We start from the raw sequence: 20,849 nt of genomic DNA on the forward strand, positions 1-20,849 counted from the left end.
TCAACAACGCATGGAAAAACGAAGAATATTGTATACCAAGGAGCATTACAATAAAAAAAGTAATAAAGTAAATCACATCAAACGTTTTTTAATTGCTACTACTATTTAAAACTTCTTTCATTACTATTCATGCGCGAGAATTTTTATCAAAAACACACAGTATTTTTCGGCTTAATTTAATTAATTAATCTAGATTTTTTTAAAGACGACCAGCGGAACAGGCGGGTTTTCGTTAGTATTATTATATCATACTAACACATTATCTGAACCAAAGTTCAGTGATAAGCGAGCGCACAGTTCTCTCACGGGCACAAAAACAATTCATACCATACGCAAATCCAGTTTCTTAGCCAGTTGTACGCACGCAATGGGTGTGGCTGGTAGTGCAAACACTTCGCTTACTGCAAATTTCGCTTTGATAAACACAATTTAATTACCGCATAAATTCAAGTCAAAGCAATAGTGCGAATTTCTAATTTTAGTCTTGTTTACGTGCGTTTATTAAATCTGCAAATACTCGCATAATCCACTGATCAGCGAAATAAAGTGCACAAGCAATGGCGAATGTGGATTTACAGCGCGAACGGCAATCGGCAACAATTTCGTGTGAAGACTTTGCAGAGTGGTGGGCTGGCGGTCGTGATGCATTGCGTGAGCGCAGAGCTTTGGAGAAGTTCTTTTTAGAAGATGCCGAATTTGTGGATCCCCAGCACACGTCGTTGCTGTCACACAAAGAACTTTACGAGTACACAATCGCTAAAGCTTGCAAATTCCTGACCAAACTACGCGCTTGGCTTGCGAAAAAAGCTCGCTCCAATGGCACAGCGCAGCAACAGAGTGCCATAGCGTCGTTGCATGATTTTCGCATGCTGCTGTCCGGTCCACTAGGCACAGCGCTATTCCAGCAAAGCTTTCCGTTGCGCTTGCATTTCGCCATGTTTTTGCCGGCATTATTGGGACAGAGTACAGAGGAGCAGCAACGTGAGTGGTTGGATCGCGCTTGGCGTATGGATGGTATTATTGGCACATACGCGCAGACGGAGCTGGGGCATGGCACTTTTATACGTGGTTTAGAGACGCGCGCCGATTACGACGTGCAGAGTGAAGAGTTTGTCTTGAACACACCAACACTTACTGCCTATAAATGGTGGCCTGGTGGTTTGGGACAAGCCGCCAATATGGTGATCATCATGGCGCAGTTGTATATAAAAGGGAAACATTATGGTTTACATCCGTTTTTGGTGCGCATACGCAATGCTGAGACGCATTTACCGGAGCCGGGTGTAGATGTGGGCGAAATCGGGCCAAAGATGGGTGTGAATGGGGTGAACAATGGATTTCTGGGTCTCAAGGATGTCCGAATACCGCGTACGCAAATGTTGATGAAAAATGCGCAAGTTCGCGCCAATGGGCGTTTCGTGAAGGGCCCTGATCCATTGCTTACCTATGGCACTATGGTGTTTGTGCGTGTAATGATCGTGCGCGATGTTTCATTCGGTTTACTGCAGGCGGCCACCATTGCTACCAGGTGAGCAGAACTAAGATTTCGTGTACTCGAAGGTTATATATAAGAGTTATTGGAGAATATAAACCATAAAGTTATATGGTTGCTCACCTTATTGTGAGCTTAGCATCATTTTTTTTTGTGTTGGTTCTCTAAGACAAGACACTCAGTGGCCCCAAGGCCCATTGTGATACCTGTATTCGATTTCCATCCTCTAACTTAGTTGCTTAAACCACTTAGATCTCTTTAAGAAGGTAACTAATCCCTCCAGTGAGACATTTTGCAAATTCCTCAAGTCTTCGAAGAAATAATCGCCAAGATATTTGGCACTGCTTCTTTTAGTTGCAGGGCATCTCCACAACTCTTGCAGAAGTCATGGTGAGGTACTCCTATTCTACTGGCTAGGGTACCAGTAACACCTGTGCGGACGCTGGTAGTTGCTCCGTTGAGTTCAAGCAGACATTTCGCAATTTTAAGATTCAGTTTGAACCAGGGCACTTTGGAGACGCTGCAGTTAGAAGTGAGAGCCCACCTTCTATTAGTTTCCGTGATTACGCTCATGTGAATCGCAGTGCACAGTTCGCTTAGAGGAATGCTTACGTCCTCCAACACTCGTTGAAGCTCAGAGCCTTTCCTTGCACACTCCTCCGCTCTTTCACTATTCACTTAAAACTAAATGGAACATATATTAGTTGGTTTTGTGGTTTTGCTGGAAGTGGTGAGAATATGGCGGAGACAAGCCTTAAAGTTTTATCTTTGCAGTGGCGATGTGATAGGATTACAAAGTTCATGTGATTTGCGCCAATGGATATATGTAGATAGATAGGGAGGTTAGATAGCAAGAGTACCAGTGTATCAAGGAGGACTAGAGTGCTGTTTTGATACCATAATCCAGACCATACCTTCGAAAAATGTCAAAACTTAAAGGAAGAAAAACCATCTACAGCCATCCAGTGCTGTTGATGTAGGGGAGGAGAGAAACGGAATCCAGGCTGAAGAACTGACTGTCGGAAAATATATTTATGTCTCCCTTCCAAAAGCGAAGACCTCTGCTTGAAAAACTCTACTAGTTTTCGGTAGTTGAAAGGAGACTAAAATATTGGCTGATCTAGAGAATACCCTCGCTCCAACTCTAAATTCCATCTTGGATCCGACGGGGAAAGCAGAAGTACCTATGTCCATGCAGATTCCTTCCTCCTTTCAATCCAGCATGCATGGGAAAGATAGCCCTAGCACAACACTCAAAATACAGCTTTCGGATGGAGATATCTGGATTATACTGTAGATTTTTTTAAATAAAGGGTGCATGACAATAACTTAAGAAATATTGTACATAGACCAAAGATGATACGGGGGGTGTTGTCGTTTAAATATGGGCGAAACTATGGCGAAATCTCATGAAAATTCTCGTTAAAACGGGTAATTGTACAAGCCGACTGAGGCAGACTAAGTTTTTTTCATATGGTTGGTTTCAAGTTTAACGCCAGTTTAAACATCTTTCAGCATCAAATTTCTTAGAGCAAAAGTTTAACGCCAGTCTAAATGTCTTTCAGCATCAAATTTCTTGGAGCAAAAACCCGTTTTTGTCATATTTTATATTTTTGTCTGGTATCTTTTTTTAACGGGACAACTAGCAAGTACAGCACTCAGACTACATTAAGTCTATTGTACTGTAATCGGGTTCCCTTTTTTAATTTTCTTTAAATCTATCCGAACTCCCAAGAAGTCTGAGTCCACCTTGTGGTGTCAAGGAGCTAATGTGGTCACTTCTTAGCACATCAGTGCCAAAGACCTCAAGCCTGATTCGAGCGAAGGCCGGACAAACTTTAAACCAACTCACTTAAACCGTTGCCGATCCATTGTGATACCAGAGTAGCAGTGCACTTGCGGCTTCTCGGTAAATATTTTGTTTTACATGGATGATCTGGCTGACACTTATAATCCCGAACTCATCAGTATCATTCACAAACGATGAGTCAAAGTATCTAAACCTATTGGTATGCCACGCGATATAGTGACAAAGAAGATGTGAGGCAGACTCTTCCTCATTCTTACAGCTTCTGCAATAGTCGAAATGAGGTACATTCTATCTTTGAGCATGTCGACCTAGGAGACAGCAACTAACATAGAGACGTTTTTTCTTAGGCGATGAAGTAGCGCCTTTGAGTGCCTGTCATGCTATTCCGCCCAAATTCTTTTTGTAGCGCTACATGTCAGACTATCAACCCACCTTATTGGTTGAAGTGGTAATGCTACGTACCACGCAGTTTGTGGGTTGAGAGGGGTATACCCACAATCTCCATACTAGGAGGGAGGCGAGTGGTAGTGCACTCTGTCGCTAATTTGCCTGCCTTACAATTCGCTTGCATGTCACTATGCCCTGGCACCCATATCAAATGGATACGGAAATATTCTCGGCCCGGTATTTGCGAGCAATGATGGAATTAGTGGCAACACACTTACTTTCGCGTCATATGGCAATTAACTATCTTCTGAGGTGATAATGAGCTTCTTGCAATTTACTAGCACCCGAGATATAAGCGTTTTCAAACTCGGGAACTCAGTTATTAAATAGGTTATTAAATAGGTAATCCTTATGGCCCGTATCGTTATCAAAAAAAACAAAAACTAAAATAAAAAAAATTTCTGGTGCCTCACTAGTCGCAACTCATCTTCAAGTTTCTACACTAATATTTCACATATTTATAATTTTTTCCCAAAACAGATATTCAGCGGTGCGACGACAGAGCCCCATTGCCCCTGATCAACCGGAGCCGCAAATATTGGATCATACAACACAGCAGGCGAAATTGTTTCCACAAATCGCAAAGGGTATATTTTTTCGCATTGCGGCTGATGTTATTTGGGTGAAATACCAGAGTGTAATTAAGGAACTGGATGCTGGAGAGCGCCGTAATTTGCCTGAGCTACATGCGTTGTCTTGCTGTTTGAAGGCAGTCTGTTCATCTGAAGCCGAGGAGGGTGTGGAGATTCTGCGCAAATCTTGCGGTGGACACGGCTACTTGAGCTCATCGAACTTTCCACAAATTTATGGGGTCGTCACCGCTACTTGCACATATGAGGGTGAAAACACAGTGCTACTGCTGCAAACTGCGCGTTTCCTCATCAAACAATATGTGGATGGATTGAAGCGGAAAGTGTTGCCATCCAGCGTTACCTATCTGCGCAATGCGGCGCGTCCTAAGTGGGGTAAAGTTATCGAGCTGAAAACTTTGGTGCGCCTGCTGGAGTTAGCCGCCACTGAGAATATCCGACTTGCTTTCGAGCACCAACGCCAACAACGTAAAGTAGAAAGGTCCGAGCAAGCGGCGGCCAATAAAGCGGGTATACCCTTGACGCTGGCGGCAACGCTACATGGACGTGCATTCTTAGCGCGTATTGTACTGGAGGAAACACAGAAGTTTTGTAAAGAGATGAAACCAATTTTGGCAGAGGTGCTGATGCAATTGGCAGAGTTGTTCATTTTGGAATTTTGTTTAACGAGTTTAGGTGATATTTTGTTGGCATTTCCGCTTAATGCGCACCAAGTAGATGAAATGAAGACTCGTTATGAACGTTTGCTGGCTGACTTGCGCCCCAATGCCGTCGCTGTAGTGGATGGTTTCGATTTCGACGATCGCGTGTTGGGTTCCACGCTTGGTTGCTATGATGGACGTGTGTACGAGCGTCTAATGGAGGAGGCGCGTAAGAGTCCATTGAATCAGGCAACTGTGAATGAGACATTCGAGACGCATTTAAAACCGCTGATGCAAGCGAAATTGTAGGAAGGGTTTCGATTTGCAGCGTTTAGCTCTCCGTTGAACATCTTTTTTGAAAACAGCGGTTGGGCTCCCGGGTATGGCTTTTTTTCGTCGTGTTCGAGGATCCTCTTTAAAAGCGTATGCCCATAAATCGATAGAAAAAAAAAATGTAGGAAGCTACTTGAAAGCTCAAGTAGTTGCCTATAACAGAAATATGTCAAAATCACGTCCAAAGAAAAAAAGGCAGTCTGGCCAGACCCGGGTGCAAAACGGCAGGTTACTGTTGTTCCAAACGTAAATGTAAGCTGCTAAAAATTCTACGATGCATAAGACTTGTGAGTTATTTCATAAGAGATAAGTGTTAAATGGTACTGGACGCAAATGCTGGTTAAAACTTTAGCAAATAGACTGAATTAAAATTAAAATTTTGTATGCAAATAAAGTTTTCTTTATTTGTAATAAAATGTTTTTTACTTTGATACTTTTATTATCTAAATAAATGGATGTTATGGTAGTACTTAGTTTCTTGTTTTAATGGTGTTTGTAAAGTTATATTTTTATACTCTTACTCGCCCGCATATAAAAATATAATTCTAGTGTGGATGCATGCATTTAGAAAAACTGTTTACTCTCCCAGTAGGCTTTCCCAGCCAAACAAAAGGTCGATGTAATTCTCTTTTGTGAGTCTTAGAATATGGTCTTGGAAATCATTTATACCTTGGAAATCACATCAAAAAGATAGCTTTGGGAAGTGCCTCCTTGAAAGGTGTTTTAAAAGAGAAGTTTAAAAAAGGTCAAACTCAATCTATCGCTAGGAATATCTATCTGATAGTTTATAATAGCTTTGTTACCAAGTTCTGTATTTTTCGAAATTCGCTATGTCAAATCTCAACTATATTTAGAGAGCCCTTTTGGAGTTTTGAGAATGTTAAGCTTAGGCAGGAAGGCTCAAAGGTGAGGGCTCAAAGATAGACAATGACACTGGATCGGGAGTACAGTCGGAACAATTATCCCTACGTTGCTCTTTTAGACTTCCAAACGGGTGTGGCGTCAAACCTGCTGAGATCTACGCTATAGACCAAGCAACAAGAACTGTACGACTGATGGACTTACCTCCAGCAAACCTTACCGTTTTTGTTCATAGTCAATAACGATCAAGGCACAGACCTCAACGCGCAACAATTCAAGATGTGCTAAAGAATGCAGGAGTTCGCTCTCACTTATCCAACAACACAACACTGCACTTTTTGGGTTCACGGCCACTCTGGAGTGGAGGAGAATGAAAGAGCGGATGAGTGTGCAAGGAAGGGCTCTGAGTTTGACCTTTAGCAAGTGGTAGGGGACATAAGCATTCCTCTCAACGAACCATATACTGCGATTGACTTGACTGCAATCGCGGAAACCAATAGCAGTTGGCCTCTGACTATTAACAGCAGGGTATCCAAAGTGCCCCGGTCCAAACTGAACCCTAAAAGGACAAAATGTCTGCTTGGATTCAAAAGATCAACTACTAGCGTCCACACAGGTGTTATTGGTACCCTAGCCAGTAGAATGCGAGTACGTCACAATGACTTCTGCAGGAGTTGTGGAGGTGAAGAAGAAATTGAGTCGGTACAACACCTCCTCTGTGAGTGTCGTGCACTTCAAAGAAGCTGTGCCAAATATCTTGGCGATTATTTTTTTGAAGGCCCGGGAAATTTGCAAATGTCTCACTGGAGAGACCAGTTACCTTCTTCAAAAGATCTAAGTGATTTAAGCAACTTAGTTAGGGAATCGAAATCAAATCCAGGTATCACAATACGGCGTAGGGCCACGAAATTTCTTGTGTTAGACAAGCAACCTTGCTAACCTAACCTAACCTAAGAAGGTTAGCAGCCTACCTACCTCAAACGCAATATACAAACGAATCGACAGACGACCTTTGCTCCAACCGAGAGTTAGAGGGCTTGGCCATGTCGAAAGAGCAGTTATTCGAGTGGTACAAAGTGTCTATGGGCTTCGATGTGCTCGTCTATCACCACTTTGACTGACGAAAACATCGAACAAGTAAAAAAAAATTGTACATGAAAATCATCGTGGGGACATCGGAGATATTGGATCGGTGCAGAACTTTATGCACGACGTTTTGGGGATGAGAGGAAATCAAATGATTTTTTAAAGTAAAAACTGCTTCTTAATATAAAATATTCTATTACATTAGTTATTACAAATGTTTTCTTTGGATCACAATCCTTACCAATAAATAGACATTGGACTAGGACTGTAGTGTTTAAGTGGGAACACTCGCCGCAAAAGACTAAAATTGTGGAGTAACCATTCGTAGCTTCTTCACCTCGATAAAGCAACGGCTCAGAGATCTCATTTTGCAGGCGGCTTTGTGGCCGCAGTTGCCGAACGGGTTGGTGCGCGACTACCATTTGGAAGTGTGTAGATTCAAGTCTCCGTGCATCAGCATCAAATAATTGAAACAGATTTTTCTAATAGCAGTCGCCTCTCGGGGTCGGCTTAAAACTGTAGGGCCCTCCATTTGTGGAAGAACACCAAGACGCACGCCACAAATAGGAGGAGGAGCTCGGTTAAACATCCAAAAAGGGTGTAAGCGCCAATTGTGTATATTTACTTTTGAAGTCTGTGGAAGACCACATCGATTACAAGGCGCAGAAGCGAAAGAGCTGGATCTCCGATCGAGCATGTCATCTAATATAAACGACCACAGAATAATAAAAAACCAGCTAAATTGCGCGAAAACCAGATTATTGTAAGGCAGAGTTGCAGCAATGATTGACAGACGAATAAAGAAAAGTGCCAGATCTGATAAAAGACTGTGGAACAACAACCTAGCTACTACAGCGCAGGCTGCTGCGGAAGCGAACCGTGCTCGAGACTTTTATCGCAAAATACGACAATTAACAAACACAAATTTTAAAACGGCCAAGCCGCTCAAAGACGACGACGGTGAGCCAAGAGCATCTAAGGGCAAGCAAGTCAACATCTAGGAGCGCTATTATAAGAAGCTAGTATCAGCACCACCCTTGCAGCCCACTCTGTCGTGTAGCTGCCAAAGTCACATTGCAAGACGTGACATCTCCACGATATGCCCCGATAAAGTCTCCAAAATACTGCAGAGCTCCCGGGTCTGCTAGCATCAATCCGGAACTACTAAAAGCTGTCCCCAAGATAAGCGCTCGGATTCTTCTGCCCTTATTGAAAAACATATGGAGCTCTGAAAGAATACCATCTGAGTAAAAATAAGGGGGATATCATCCGTCTCCCGTGCAATAATTGGCGAGGAATAACGTTGCTAAGCATGGTGAACAAAGTAATAGCACACGTAATTCACAAAAGGCTGTCGAACTTATTGAATCAGGGACTACGCAAAGAACAAACAAGCTTTCGTCCACACTGCTCTTGCGTCCATCATGTAAACTTCTTGAGAGTGATCGTGGAGTTGTCGGTTGAGTGGCGCTCGCCTCTTTACCTCTGCTTCGTTGACTTCGAGAAAGCGTTCGACACTCTAAATCATAAAGCGTGAAATACGAAAATGCCCTAAGTGTTAGACAAGGATATGTATGATCTCCACTCTTGTTCAACCTAGTCCTGGACCCAGCAATGCGACAAGCGTGTGCGGTCAGCAGGGGCATTTCCTGGGGCTTATGCGGCCGACTTGAAGACCTAGACTATGCGGACGACATTTGTTTACTATCGCACAAATACACAGATGCTTCAGCTAAACTACAAGCGGTATGCCATGCAGTAGCACAAGCAGGCATACAAATTGAGGCCCTATGTTTCATCTAGGAACTATGGGAATATATATATGGGGCATTCTTCGCCAACCGGACACCCCCATCTGCCCAGAACAGTTTTTATAAAAAAAATTTTTCCCTATGCCGAAATAAAAGCTTATGTCATGTACTTTAATTTGTCATGTGGCACTTTTTAAATATTCAAGATGGACGACGAATATTGACAAATATGTTGGAAGCTTAACAAAAGATTCGAGTCTGCAGCACCAGTACCAGAAATACTAAAAAGCCATTCCTTCCAAATCTCAAACAAAAAGGAAATGATTATTAAAAGATTTTCCAATTCTCCAGAAGAAAAAAAAGTTTTACTGTGAAAAAAATCCTGTATTATGAAAAAAAAATTCCAATTTCAGCAATTTCCTTCAATATTTATATTCAGCAGCGAACCCAGAAACCCCCGAGCATCATGTCAATATTCGTCGTCCATCTTGAATATTTAAAAAGTGCCACATGACAAATTAAAGTACATGACAAGCTTTTATTTCGGCATAGGGAAAAATTATTTTTATAAAAACTGTTCTGGGCAGATGGGGGTGTCCGGTTGGCGAAGAATGCCCCATATATATATCCTACTTTGGAATTTACCTCATACATACATCTTAGTAGTCGTCGTCGTCGTCGCCAAACTGTGCCAAGAAAGTCTGCTTTGAACTCTTTGAACTTGTCACTCGCAATCAATACTCCGACTACCAACTTAAGAAACCCACAATTATGAAGCACTCTTAAGTGATTTGGTTAAGTGGGGAAAATGCGCTGTACAAGTATACACACTTACATACACACATACATACATACGAATGTTCACAGCGGTTTTCACTTATTTGATTTTATTTTATTTAAAAACATATAATTCTTTTTCCATTTCGCCGCTATGCTTGTTTGTGCGCACAATTCTTTTTGCCCTTTTATGCAAATAACCGTAATAATAAAATTTACATTTTCGCCTGCTAATTGCAGCGTGTAAAAAGCAACTTTCATTCAGCGCACATTGCGCTCCCCTGCCCGTCAAGTAACGAACAAGAGCCCAAACCAGCCACCTTTCTTCATTTCCGCACCGTACGTCCGCACTACAATTCTTTTTTCGTCGCCTAGTCGTTAATCAAAGCAGTTAACGGGGCGGTGTCGGTGGTGGTGAAGTGAACGGTCGGTCGGTCGGTCGGTCAGACGTGTTGTTCGGGTATTTGCGTAATTAATAAAGACTCGTTAGTGCGTTGCCATATTTTGAATTTTTTCACTTGTACAATTTAACATTTGTTTTGTTATTCTCTGCTTGTTCTTTTTCGTAATAATTATGCAAACGCTGATGGTGGCAGTGCTGCTGCCAAGTAAATAATAAAAATTTACGCATGCTCGCTTACCCCTCGCCAACTCGTCATTTCCGCTTACCAAACGTACACACACACACATACACATACATACACATGCCCATTTTTATATGCAAAATAATAAACGCAAAGTGACCAACTTATGCCGCGCTCACTGCATTGCCCTCAGCTCCTCCGCCCCACAGCAATTTGGCTTTGTCCAACGCAAAAGGACTCTTCCGTTGAAATCCAAGAGAGAGGCGAGTTTCATTATGGTTTTTGCTAATTAGCGTATTTTCGCATTTTTAATATATAATTCAGCATAAAAACGCACTAATTGTTCATAAGCCATGGCAACTACTTGATCGGGTTGGCGTGAGTTGGCGTTTAGGAGGTACGAACACTTCCATGTTGCAATTGATTTTCTGCCGGCTAAGCCAGTGCAGAGCTGCTGCAGCGCAGTTAGTTACCCGATTTTAAATATTTGTGGTTTGAAAAAATGATCAGTTGGCTAACTAGCAAATTTCTTTTCGTTTCACTTTTTTAATTTTCACTATGAAGCCCTTCATTAGTGGAAAAACACTTAAATACCACCTTTTTGTGCATTGCTCCCTTTGCGTATCGGGCTGGGCTCCTTCAAGTACGGCGAAATTAAAAACATCACTGCCATTGTTGTTGCTTTGCATTGTGTGTACATTTTGTTTGCTCCAACGTTTCAATCTTAGTTAATCGCAGCTTTTTATGTATGTGTGTATTTGAGAGAGAAAGGTAACTAACTACAAATCCTTAAGCTCATTAGCCGAAGCTGCATTGGCTCTACAAATTAAGAAGGCGTAAAGCATAAGAAACATTAAAAAGCATAAGCAAAAGAAAAAGCAGGCATGAAATACTTCCTGTGCATTAACTTGAATCCGCACTATAGGCTGAACAAACAAAGAACTCTTCCAAAATTATCTTCTAAATCAGTAAAGAAGATAAAATGTTAAGATGGAATTTTTAATTTCACAAGAAGTCTTCGATGAGAAAGTGAAAATTTTGTTCGAATTTCCAAGAAAAAAATATTTATGTCTTGATTTTTCGTAATTTAATACAGACTTTGATAAACGGACGGTAGAAAGGATGCGATCGATGGCCGAATGGCAAAGAAGATGGGATGAGTCAACGAAAGGCCAGTGGACTTACAAACTCATGCCAAATCTTGAAGGGTGGATGAATAGGAAGCATGGCGATAATGACTACTACCTAACTCAGATAGTTACCGGACACGGCTGCTTCCTGGAATATCTACACCGTTTCCAACTGGCTGACAGCCTTTTTTGCCCGAGTTGCTCGAATACAGTCGAGAGTGCAGAACATGTGGCCGTTCACTGCAGACGTTTCAATGAAGAGCGAGCAGTGCTGGCGAATGCATTCGAACACCCGCCATCCCACGCAAGATTTGTCCAGGATATGTGCTCGACCATCACTAAATGGGACGCCGCAAAGACGTTCGGTGCTACAGTAATGAAGAGGCTCAACCACATTGACTGGGAGAGGAAAGCCCAGAAACGACAGCAGCTGTTGCAATTGCAGCAACCACAGCGGCAGCAGCAGTAGAAGCAGAGAGAAAGGTTATTTATTTCATAGGTAGCAAGGCAAGCCAGATTATTTGTTACTATTGTTTATAACAATTTAACAAATAACGATATCAAAAAAATCCTATGTCAGACGAGAGACACTATTACAGAGAATATATAATTAAATTTTTAAGCTGATTCATTTATCAGAACTCGAGATATCGTGTACACCGTATACAAAAACTTAGTTTCGAGAAAAATGCGTTTAAAGTTTCAGTTTTCAGCGTTTAAAGCTTTGGAGCGCTTCGGGAAAAGGTCGAAATTTCAACGAAGAAAAATTTAGACAGCTGTAACACATATTGTACCTTATTTAAGAGGGTTCAAAGTATTTTTTAAGCTAATAAAAAAAAATCGATTTTTTGAAAAATTCACAGTAGACTTCCCCCTTAAGGGGACAGTTTCGAGGAAAAAAAAGGAAGAAGGAAAAAGGAAAAAGAGAGAAAAAAACCTTATAAACTATACTGCATTTCGTTAAGTTTTGTAAGCCCCTTTGCTAGCGGCTTAGCAGTGGAGATGAACTGTTTTAGACAAACCGACGACAGATACAGATGCTTGAGTCAAACACTCACTACAGTAACCAAACCGAAGACAGGACAATAATTTGTGAGTATCGAACTGTTGGACATTCCCGATGTTTCTTTCTCCCCGACAGCCGATTTCGAAGTCAGTGGGGGAGTTAATACTATCAGGTTTCCATACGCCCACAGGAGTGGAACCGGGACGCAGGAACCTGTTGTGTCAATAGACATAAATACGGCTCCACCTTGAAGAAATTCTTACGCAGGTCCAGGGTGGAAATCAAAGGAGGAATGTTATAGTGTTAGTGGAAGCATGCCCCATTTACCATTGGTATGACCGCACCTTTGATGGTGTTTCTGACATTTTGATTTACACCTCCTGACTAAACAAAAAAAAAATTAAAAATACAGTATTTTATGTCGCATTACTCGCATGGATTTTTCCCCGGCAGATAGACCTACTCTAATTTCGTTTCAGCTACAAATCAAATGGTTAGTGCGTTTAAAAACTGTCCGCAATTTATACAGACTTTTTGAAGGCCTTCGGCAAGATGGACCACTCAATACTTTTGTATAAGTTGGAATACCATAGGGTTAGAGGAAACCTTTTAAACTTTTCTGATAGTTTCTTAAAAGATAGGAAATTACTCGTGAAAATTGGACCTATTGCGTCTAAAATCACAGTCAGTGCATGGCCTCGTATACCGCAACAAACTCATTGCGGCCATTGCTGTTCACACTATTGAACTTATGGAAGCGTTTGATCCAGCTTTTGAAACATTTCTGGAACTCTATTTTCGGTATAGCCATCAGAGCTCCATTACTTCCTTCCAGCTGTTAAACGCGTTCCCCGTAGTGGGTTTTTGACTCAATCACACAGAGAAAAGCTATACCAGGTGAATTCGATGGCTATTGGATGGTGCCCGTTTCGTTCTTGGTAAAAAATTGACGGAGAGTGATGAAACTTGTGACGCTGCAGAATCCACGAGTTCTTTTCCCACAAATGTTTTCTTTTTTTGGCAATTTGCTAACGTAAACCCCTCATAAGGCCCAAGTAATAGTCCCTATTAACTGTCTGATCTTCTGGCAAAAATTCGTGGTGTTTAATAGCACGAATTGGAACCCACAAAAACTGTGAGCATTGCTATCTTTTTTGACTGAAAACGACTTGGGTTTTCTAGACTTGGTTCATTCAGAGCTCTCCACTCACGCTCCTGATATCTCGATTGGGTGGTAGTACTCATAAACCGTTTAATGAATATGGGGTCGAATTCAGCCTTGGAAATCATGCCTTTGTCGATATCAAGGCGGAAAATAGCTAAATTGTCGAGTGTGTTTCTAATTGACATTGAAACTTTACGTTAATAGTAGGATAAAACTGAGAAATATAACCCCAAAATTTTTCATAACACATTCTGTCAAAAAAATATCGAGAATTGTTCATTTAAAAAGCGCGCGATACAATAAAAGTATGTCCACATTTCTTTTTGCTGGAAGCTCATATTGTGAACACTTTTTTGACCAAAAGCTCGACAAATATCATCGAACAACCACCGTATTCACATTTTGGCCAAATCTGTATAAATAAAAAAAAAATTGAATAGATTTTAATGATTTTTTTAGTTACTCGTAAGACATTTGATCTTGAGACAGGCTAGAACTTAATCTGATAGGTGGAGCTGTAGACGAAAAATTGCTTTATTTGCAATCTCTTAATATAGAATCTAAGAGATCACAGTAATAAATTAATTTCGTTTAATCATTAATTTTTATATAAATAAAAAAAGGAAAAAAATAAATAATTGCCGCGTACGCTTCTGTTAGGTGATTGGCCGAGTTCCTTCTCCTATTTGTGGTGTACGTCTTGATGTTGTTCCACAAATTTATGATTCATAAATAGGTATGATAAAAAAAGTATTTTACTTTGTTATAATATGGTAATTATGCCTGCTTCGCACTGCTTCAATTAACTGTCCAGTAGTCTTGAATTCTGTCCACTCTCTGATGCTGCGTAGCCAAGGCATTTGCTTTCTTTCAATTCCTCGTTTGCCTTCGACTTTGCCTTGCACGATCAGTTCGGATAACTCATATTTACTATGCTTCCGCATTATCTGCAGAATATTCTGGCCAAACACCATCAGTAACGACGTACTGAGGAGACCAACAAATGCTACTTTGGCCTAAGTAGGAAATTGAGTAGTAAAGTCCTCGACGAAGAAGTCTCCGACGAACCAAACTAACACTCCATAAGGCTCCCATCATGCATGTCCTAACGTATGACGCAAAAGCTTGGACAATGACAATATCCGATGAGACGTCCTTTGTAGTGTTTGCGAGAAAGATTCTGGATCTTTGGATTCTTGGATCTTGGATTTTTGGATCTTTAGACGTTGACGACGGTGAGTATCGTAGACGATGGAACAATGAGCTGTATGAACTTTACGATGACATAGACATAGTACAGCGATTAAAGATGCAGCGGCTACGTTGGCTGGGTCATGTCATCTGAATGGATACAAACGCTCCGGCTCTGAAAGTATTCAATGCGGCACCAGCTGGTGGTAGTAGAGGAAAAGGAAGGCCCCCTCTGCGTTGGAAAGATCTGGTGGAAGGAGAAGGACTTGGCCTCACTTGGTGTTTCCAACTGGTACCGGTTAGCTCGCGGAAGAAACGGCTAGCGCGCTTTGTTAAACACAGCCAAAATCGCGTAAACGGTTATCGCGCCAATTGAGATGAAGAAGAAGGAGAAATCATTGATGGTCCCTATTTGCTGGAATGGATTCGATTTAATGTTTCCCAGTGATCTCTTAGGAAGCGTTACCCTTTTCATGGGGAAAACTTAAAAACTAAGTATGCCTGTCATATTTCCATTACTCGGAATTTACGTGAATCAAATTCCATTATTAAAGATGTTACTCTTTATTTTTCGTCTTCAACAGTTTCTTTTTTAAATCTTTTGAATTCCATATTATAAATAGTTTAATCAAAGCAACTTTTGTATCATAGTCTGTAAGGATTGAAATTTATATACTTAAATAGTAATAAAATGAAATAAAAAATATATTCACAAATTATTGATAATTACTCTGGCCCCAATTTTTTCTTTGATATATACAATATATATTTTTTTAAATTTTTTTTTAAGTTTATATACCCACGACTATGACTTTGCCACTTTTATACATATTTTAAACATATATACAATATAATATTATTGCACTGACCGACATAGCACATATTCATATGTATGTATGTTTGTGTGTTGGCCTATACAACACTTAACGCCGATAAGTTGGCAACAGATTCTTTTCGAAATCAATTTTTATTTTCAATTTAATTTAATCCGTAAAGTACTTCCAGCCAAATTACTGCATCCATCTTACACTTACAGCATCCCTCTTGACGAAAATGTTGCAACTTCACTTCATCTGCTGCTGTTGCCCTTTGCCTTTGCTCCAGCGCCATCGCTACATAGTTGCAAAATGACCTCCAGCATAGCTGAGTTGCTGTCTTATCGCCCAATCGCAGTCGATGAAGCACTTACAGATATTCAATTCAAACTCGCTCACACTTGCATGCAACATACATGCGTACGTACGTTATGTAGTTAAAAGCATTCATATATTTGCACTTTACTGGGTATTAAATGTAGTTTAGCACAATCGTTATCCTTGATACTGATTAAATCCATGCGCGCATGCCAGCACATACACACATATACATTCATACATATCTGTATGTGTGGATGTGGTATGTGAGTACACAAAAGTTATGGGGATTTTTAATTGAATTTCAGAGAATGAAGAAAAAATAAAAAATATAAAAAAATTTACACAAAAGCTGTCAGCGCAATAGCTGGGTGGTAAAGCCGTTGCACCAGCACTATGAGGCACAGCTGGTAGGAAATTTCAACGCTGCTACACTGCTTGCAGAGCTCCGGTTCCAGGGTGGTAAGAAAATAGCCGCCCACTCATACGCCCCATATATTTAATTGTAACTACGTAAAATCGACGATTTTTAGCCGCAATTTAACTTCTACTCCTTCCAAGCACTGCATTCTGCCTCCACTCCTAGGCGCTTTTAGCAAACGGCTTAAGCACACACACACGTTTTCACACACGCGCGCACATAAAAAGCTCAACTGACCACCAAAGGCGAAGAAGTCATGTTAAGTGTCGAATGCGATTGGCAATTAGTTGCGGCATTAAAGGATCAAGTAGCCAACAAATACGTATAAAACAACAGTTACTTACGTAAATACTCGTACATCTATGGCAAATATCTATGGGCATACAAACATACAAATTTAATTTGATCACAAGTCTTGGCGTACTCACAACCGTTGCCACCCACTTTTTTCTTACTCCAAGGCGCTTTCCAAGGCTCTCTGCCTGTGTGCTTTTGTGTTTTCTTCTTTTTTAATCACAAATTAGCGCGCATACTCACATATCCTTGACTAAGCGGTTATTGTCGATTGGCGAAAATCACTCTACTCGGCTAGCCCGCTTAGCCTTACGCATTCCTTTTGCCCGTTTTTCATTTCAACGCCACTCGTATCCTTGCGGATTTGCTGTAATGCACTTAAAAGTTTTGTGCGCTTCAACATGGACATCATTATCGGTAGTTTCTCTTCTACGCACAATTCTTAATTCCTGCGCTGCTCTTTCACTCACGTCCTTGTAATTTACTACAAAGTCACATTGCTTTGCCGGATGAATGAACCAGAACAAAATTCCCATTAGCCACTTTTGCCCTTTGTGGCTTTGCGTTGAGTTTTGCCTCAACGAGCGCTTACAAACACGCACACACTCACACATTCAAGCATACGCTATAGTGTAAGTTTATTGTATGTGCTATTTTTTTGTTTTTGTTTTTGTTTTTGCTTTTGCTCCTTGCTGGTCGCTCGCTATCAATTCAATTACAACTGTAACAATCTTAAACAATTAGACAAGAGCAATCGGAGCGTCTCAATGACGTGAGTTCATACTTTTGTTAAATGCTTTGAATCTCTTTTATGTGGCATTCAATTTGGCCGTCGCCGACTTTCATCAACCGCACTACAATGTAATTGCAGCTATTTTTGTTCTCGAGTTCCTTAAGTGTACGGGTACTTTTTGGTATTACAAGTAATTTGCACTGAGTGCGCTTACAGTTGGTTGTACCCACATAAGGAGTTGTATGTATTTCTTATTTTGTACAATATTTTATAAAGTACCAGCACTCCATTTCGTCTGCGTAGTTTACAGCAGCAACAATAAGTTTCATTTACAGATAACAGCAGTGAAAAAACCTTGAAAGCTTGAAGCAAAGAATCGCGATTTGCGAAATGTACTCGAGAGTTTGGCATTTTCCCATCTGTAGATAAAATATCAATAAAGACTATCAGGGTGGATGATGGGAGAGCCAGTGAAAAGCGGTGCGAGCAATTCAAATTTTTTACATCAACGGCAGATAAATACATAGCCTCGTAGGTAGTGTACCGCATTCACTTTTCCCCCTTGACTCACTGTGTGGTACTTCTCCTCTTCTTGACTGGGGCGATAACCGCTTACGCGATTTTGGACGAGTTTAACAAAGCGCGCCAGTCGTTTCTTTCTCGTGGTAACCGGCGCCAGTTGGACACATCAAGTGCAGTCAAGTCCATCTCCACATGATCTTTCCAACACAGCGGAGGCCTTCCTTTTCCTCTGCTAACACCAGCTATTACCGCATGAAATACTTTTAGAGCCGGAGTTGGAGGATCTTTATAGCGAATTTTCGATGCCGTCGTAAAGCTCATACATCCCATTGTAGAATACCGAGACTGGAGTGCATTATACCACCTATGGTACTTCGATTTTTGACGTTTAAGCACCACACTAAGCCATTGTGACATTGTGGTACAACTAGTTCCAATGTGGCCGCAAGAAACAATCTATGATGTGAGTCAATTGATAGCGTAAAATCGTCATGTGACATATCGCGACACAGAGGCTTCCTTGGGCGTTAGTGGGATAAGTCAATATTCAGTAGTGCATGAACGCTTGGTTTGGTGCTCGTTGGCTACACATTATTTGATTGATAATTGAACAAAAAAGGGCTCGTGTCGATTGGTGAAAAGAAATGTTGAAGAAACTCAGCTGCGGTGGTTCAAATAAGTCCATTGCATCGTAACCGGTGAAGAATTTTAGGTCCATGCAAATGAGCCGGAAACAAAACAGCCATCGACAGTATGGGTATTCCACGCGCGCTTAACTCAACAAAAGCTGTTCGCGAAAAAAGCAACTCAAAACGAATGCTCGCCTGTCTCTTTGGAAAATCTGGTCATGACACAATTGTACAACTAGAAAAACTTAGGTTCGGTTATGATCGTAGTCGGTCTATACGACCAACTAACTTAAACCCTACAGGTCTGTTGTGATGTCACTGTGCAACACGGACCCCTCATTTATCTTGGTGGAACCATTTTGTGGCTCTTACGTTGGCCTAGCGTAGAGATTAACCGTGATCACTTAGAGAAACTTAAAGCAGTCAGTTTGGAGTGGTCTACAGCCATTTGTTTGCTAGAAATTATCCGAGAATTAGTTAATATTAGTGCTCCACTAACCGACGAAGACGAATAATCCCTCCCCAAGGCAATGCGAACTCTCAAGTATCGGCTCACACAAGAGAGTTTTTAATCCCTCAAAAGATGAAATTAATGGGTGTTCCACCTTTCAGCTCTGAACTGGCATCTAATGATTTCTTTTTGTTCCCGAACATCAAAAATACTTTCTGCTTAAATATGAACGAGACGTTATCAATAAAACGGTCCGCGGATGACATATGGCAAAAATAAATTTTTTGTTTTTTGGTAGGACTGTTATAAGCTTACATGGCAAACTTCAGCGTGATATGTCACATAGTTTGTTTTCTGTGCTACTGTAAACAAGTCAAGCTCGAGTGTGTTCTTCAAATTCTCTTTTATGACTTCAATTGTCTCAAAATGTTTTCCACGGAGCGGCAACTTGAGCTTGGGAAACAGGAAAAACTCACATGGAGCCATATCAGGCGAATACGGTGCTTGCGGAACGATATTAACATGCTATAAGCTCGTCTTCTAATGTCTCTGTGCCTGAGGTACTTCAAGAAACATCCGTGACCGCTCAATATTTGGGTTAAATAGTGGTCTACGTGTCCGTGTCTTCTGGTCACCCATTGGCTAATTTTGGGGATAAGTCTATAAGTCCAATGCCCGTTAACAGACAATTCCCATCTGCTTTGCCACTTTTCTAACGAAACAGTTGTCAACTTTACTCCTTGTCTTTTATAAAGTTGTCCAATTTCCAGCACAAGTATATCTATTGTGAGTTTTCCAGCGTTGACCCAAACCGCATCGTCTGATACGGTTCTGTATGTGCACGCGACTCTTTTTGCATTTCGTCGGTGTACTTGAGCTACGGGTCTAACATTCGATGGCTTAGCTCCTGCCCATCTAGGAGCAGAGTACAAGATGACTGAATTCACTACGCTTGCCAGGAGGTGCCTTCTGGCGACTTGTGGTCCGCCTATGTTTGGAAGATTTCTTGTAAGAGCACCGCTGACTACCGCAATAGTTGCTAAGTGTTGCTTAAAGCATGGCCGTGCATCAATCATTACGCCTAGATACTTTATTGCCTCTTGCGACAGTATTTGATGGCCACCTATCCGTAATTTTATTAACAATTTTTTTCTTCGCTCAGTTACTAGGACCGTTTCTGTTTTTTGTACTGCAAACTTTAGCCCCTCTGCAAAGAGCCATAGAAGCTGTTAAAGCCTTTATACAGCCCACTTTGGAGGTGTCTACTTCTTAGTGGCAAGGTTAGGTTGAAGCGGTTGTTCCCTGTGACACATGCTCAGGCTCATAGCCCATTGTTTTGCAGTATAGGGAACTTGACCTTGTGTTTCCTAAAATCAGGGTGTAATGTTAAAAAATTTTAGAAGATTCCTGATTTTCACAGAACTAAGATCATCCAATTCATTAAAAATTATCTGCTTAAAAGGGCAAATCTACGTCTCGATAGACAAAATACTGAGTCGCAAAAGCCCTTGGAAAATTGGTTCAAGCGAATACAGACATGTACTGACTTCCAAGAATAATGTTTTGAAACACAATCAAGCCCTTTTCACAATTTTTTACTGCGTTTTCATTAATGAGAGCAAAATATAGAAGGCAACCCTCGTAGTCTAAATAACGCTGCAGTAGTCTTACGTTCAGGTTTCGTCCATACCCCTCCCATTTCCATTAACCTCTCACTCCAATTCAACAGCATACAGCCATTGTTTCGTTTTAGAAATTACACAAAATAAAAGGTTTTCACTCAAATCGCACTAAAAGTGCAT

The 20,849-nt window shown here is 41.0% G+C and overlaps 1 protein-coding gene across 1 annotated transcript; it reads left to right on the top strand.

Annotated features, from left to right (window-relative positions):
- Positions 1 to 312: 312 nt before the first annotated feature.
- LOC128863043 (probable peroxisomal acyl-coenzyme A oxidase 1) lies at positions 313 to 5,755 on the top strand. Its single transcript, XM_054101940.1, has 2 exons — positions 313 to 1,528; positions 4,230 to 5,755. The coding sequence occupies exons 1-2, from the start codon at positions 558 to 560 to the stop codon at positions 5,287 to 5,289; spliced, it is 2,031 nt and encodes a 676-aa protein (XP_053957915.1). The 5' UTR covers positions 313 to 557; the 3' UTR covers positions 5,290 to 5,755.
- The last annotated feature ends 15,094 nt before the right edge of the window (positions 5,756 to 20,849 follow it).

This window comes from Anastrepha ludens, chromosome 5, assembly GCF_028408465.1.
Source record: "Anastrepha ludens isolate Willacy chromosome 5, idAnaLude1.1, whole genome shotgun sequence".
NCBI classification, from domain to species: domain Eukaryota; kingdom Metazoa; phylum Arthropoda; class Insecta; order Diptera; family Tephritidae; genus Anastrepha; species Anastrepha ludens.

Excerpts from the sequence above, each read along its gene's own strand:
- LOC128863043 (XM_054101940.1), top strand. The coding sequence starts at position 558 with ATGGCGAATGTGGATTTACAGCGCGAACGGCAATCGGCAACAATTTCG. Across the intron at positions 1,529-4,229 it reads GCGGCCACCATTGCTACCAG|ATATTCAGCGGTGCGACGAC; the intron begins GTGAGCAGAACT and ends TTCCCAAAACAG.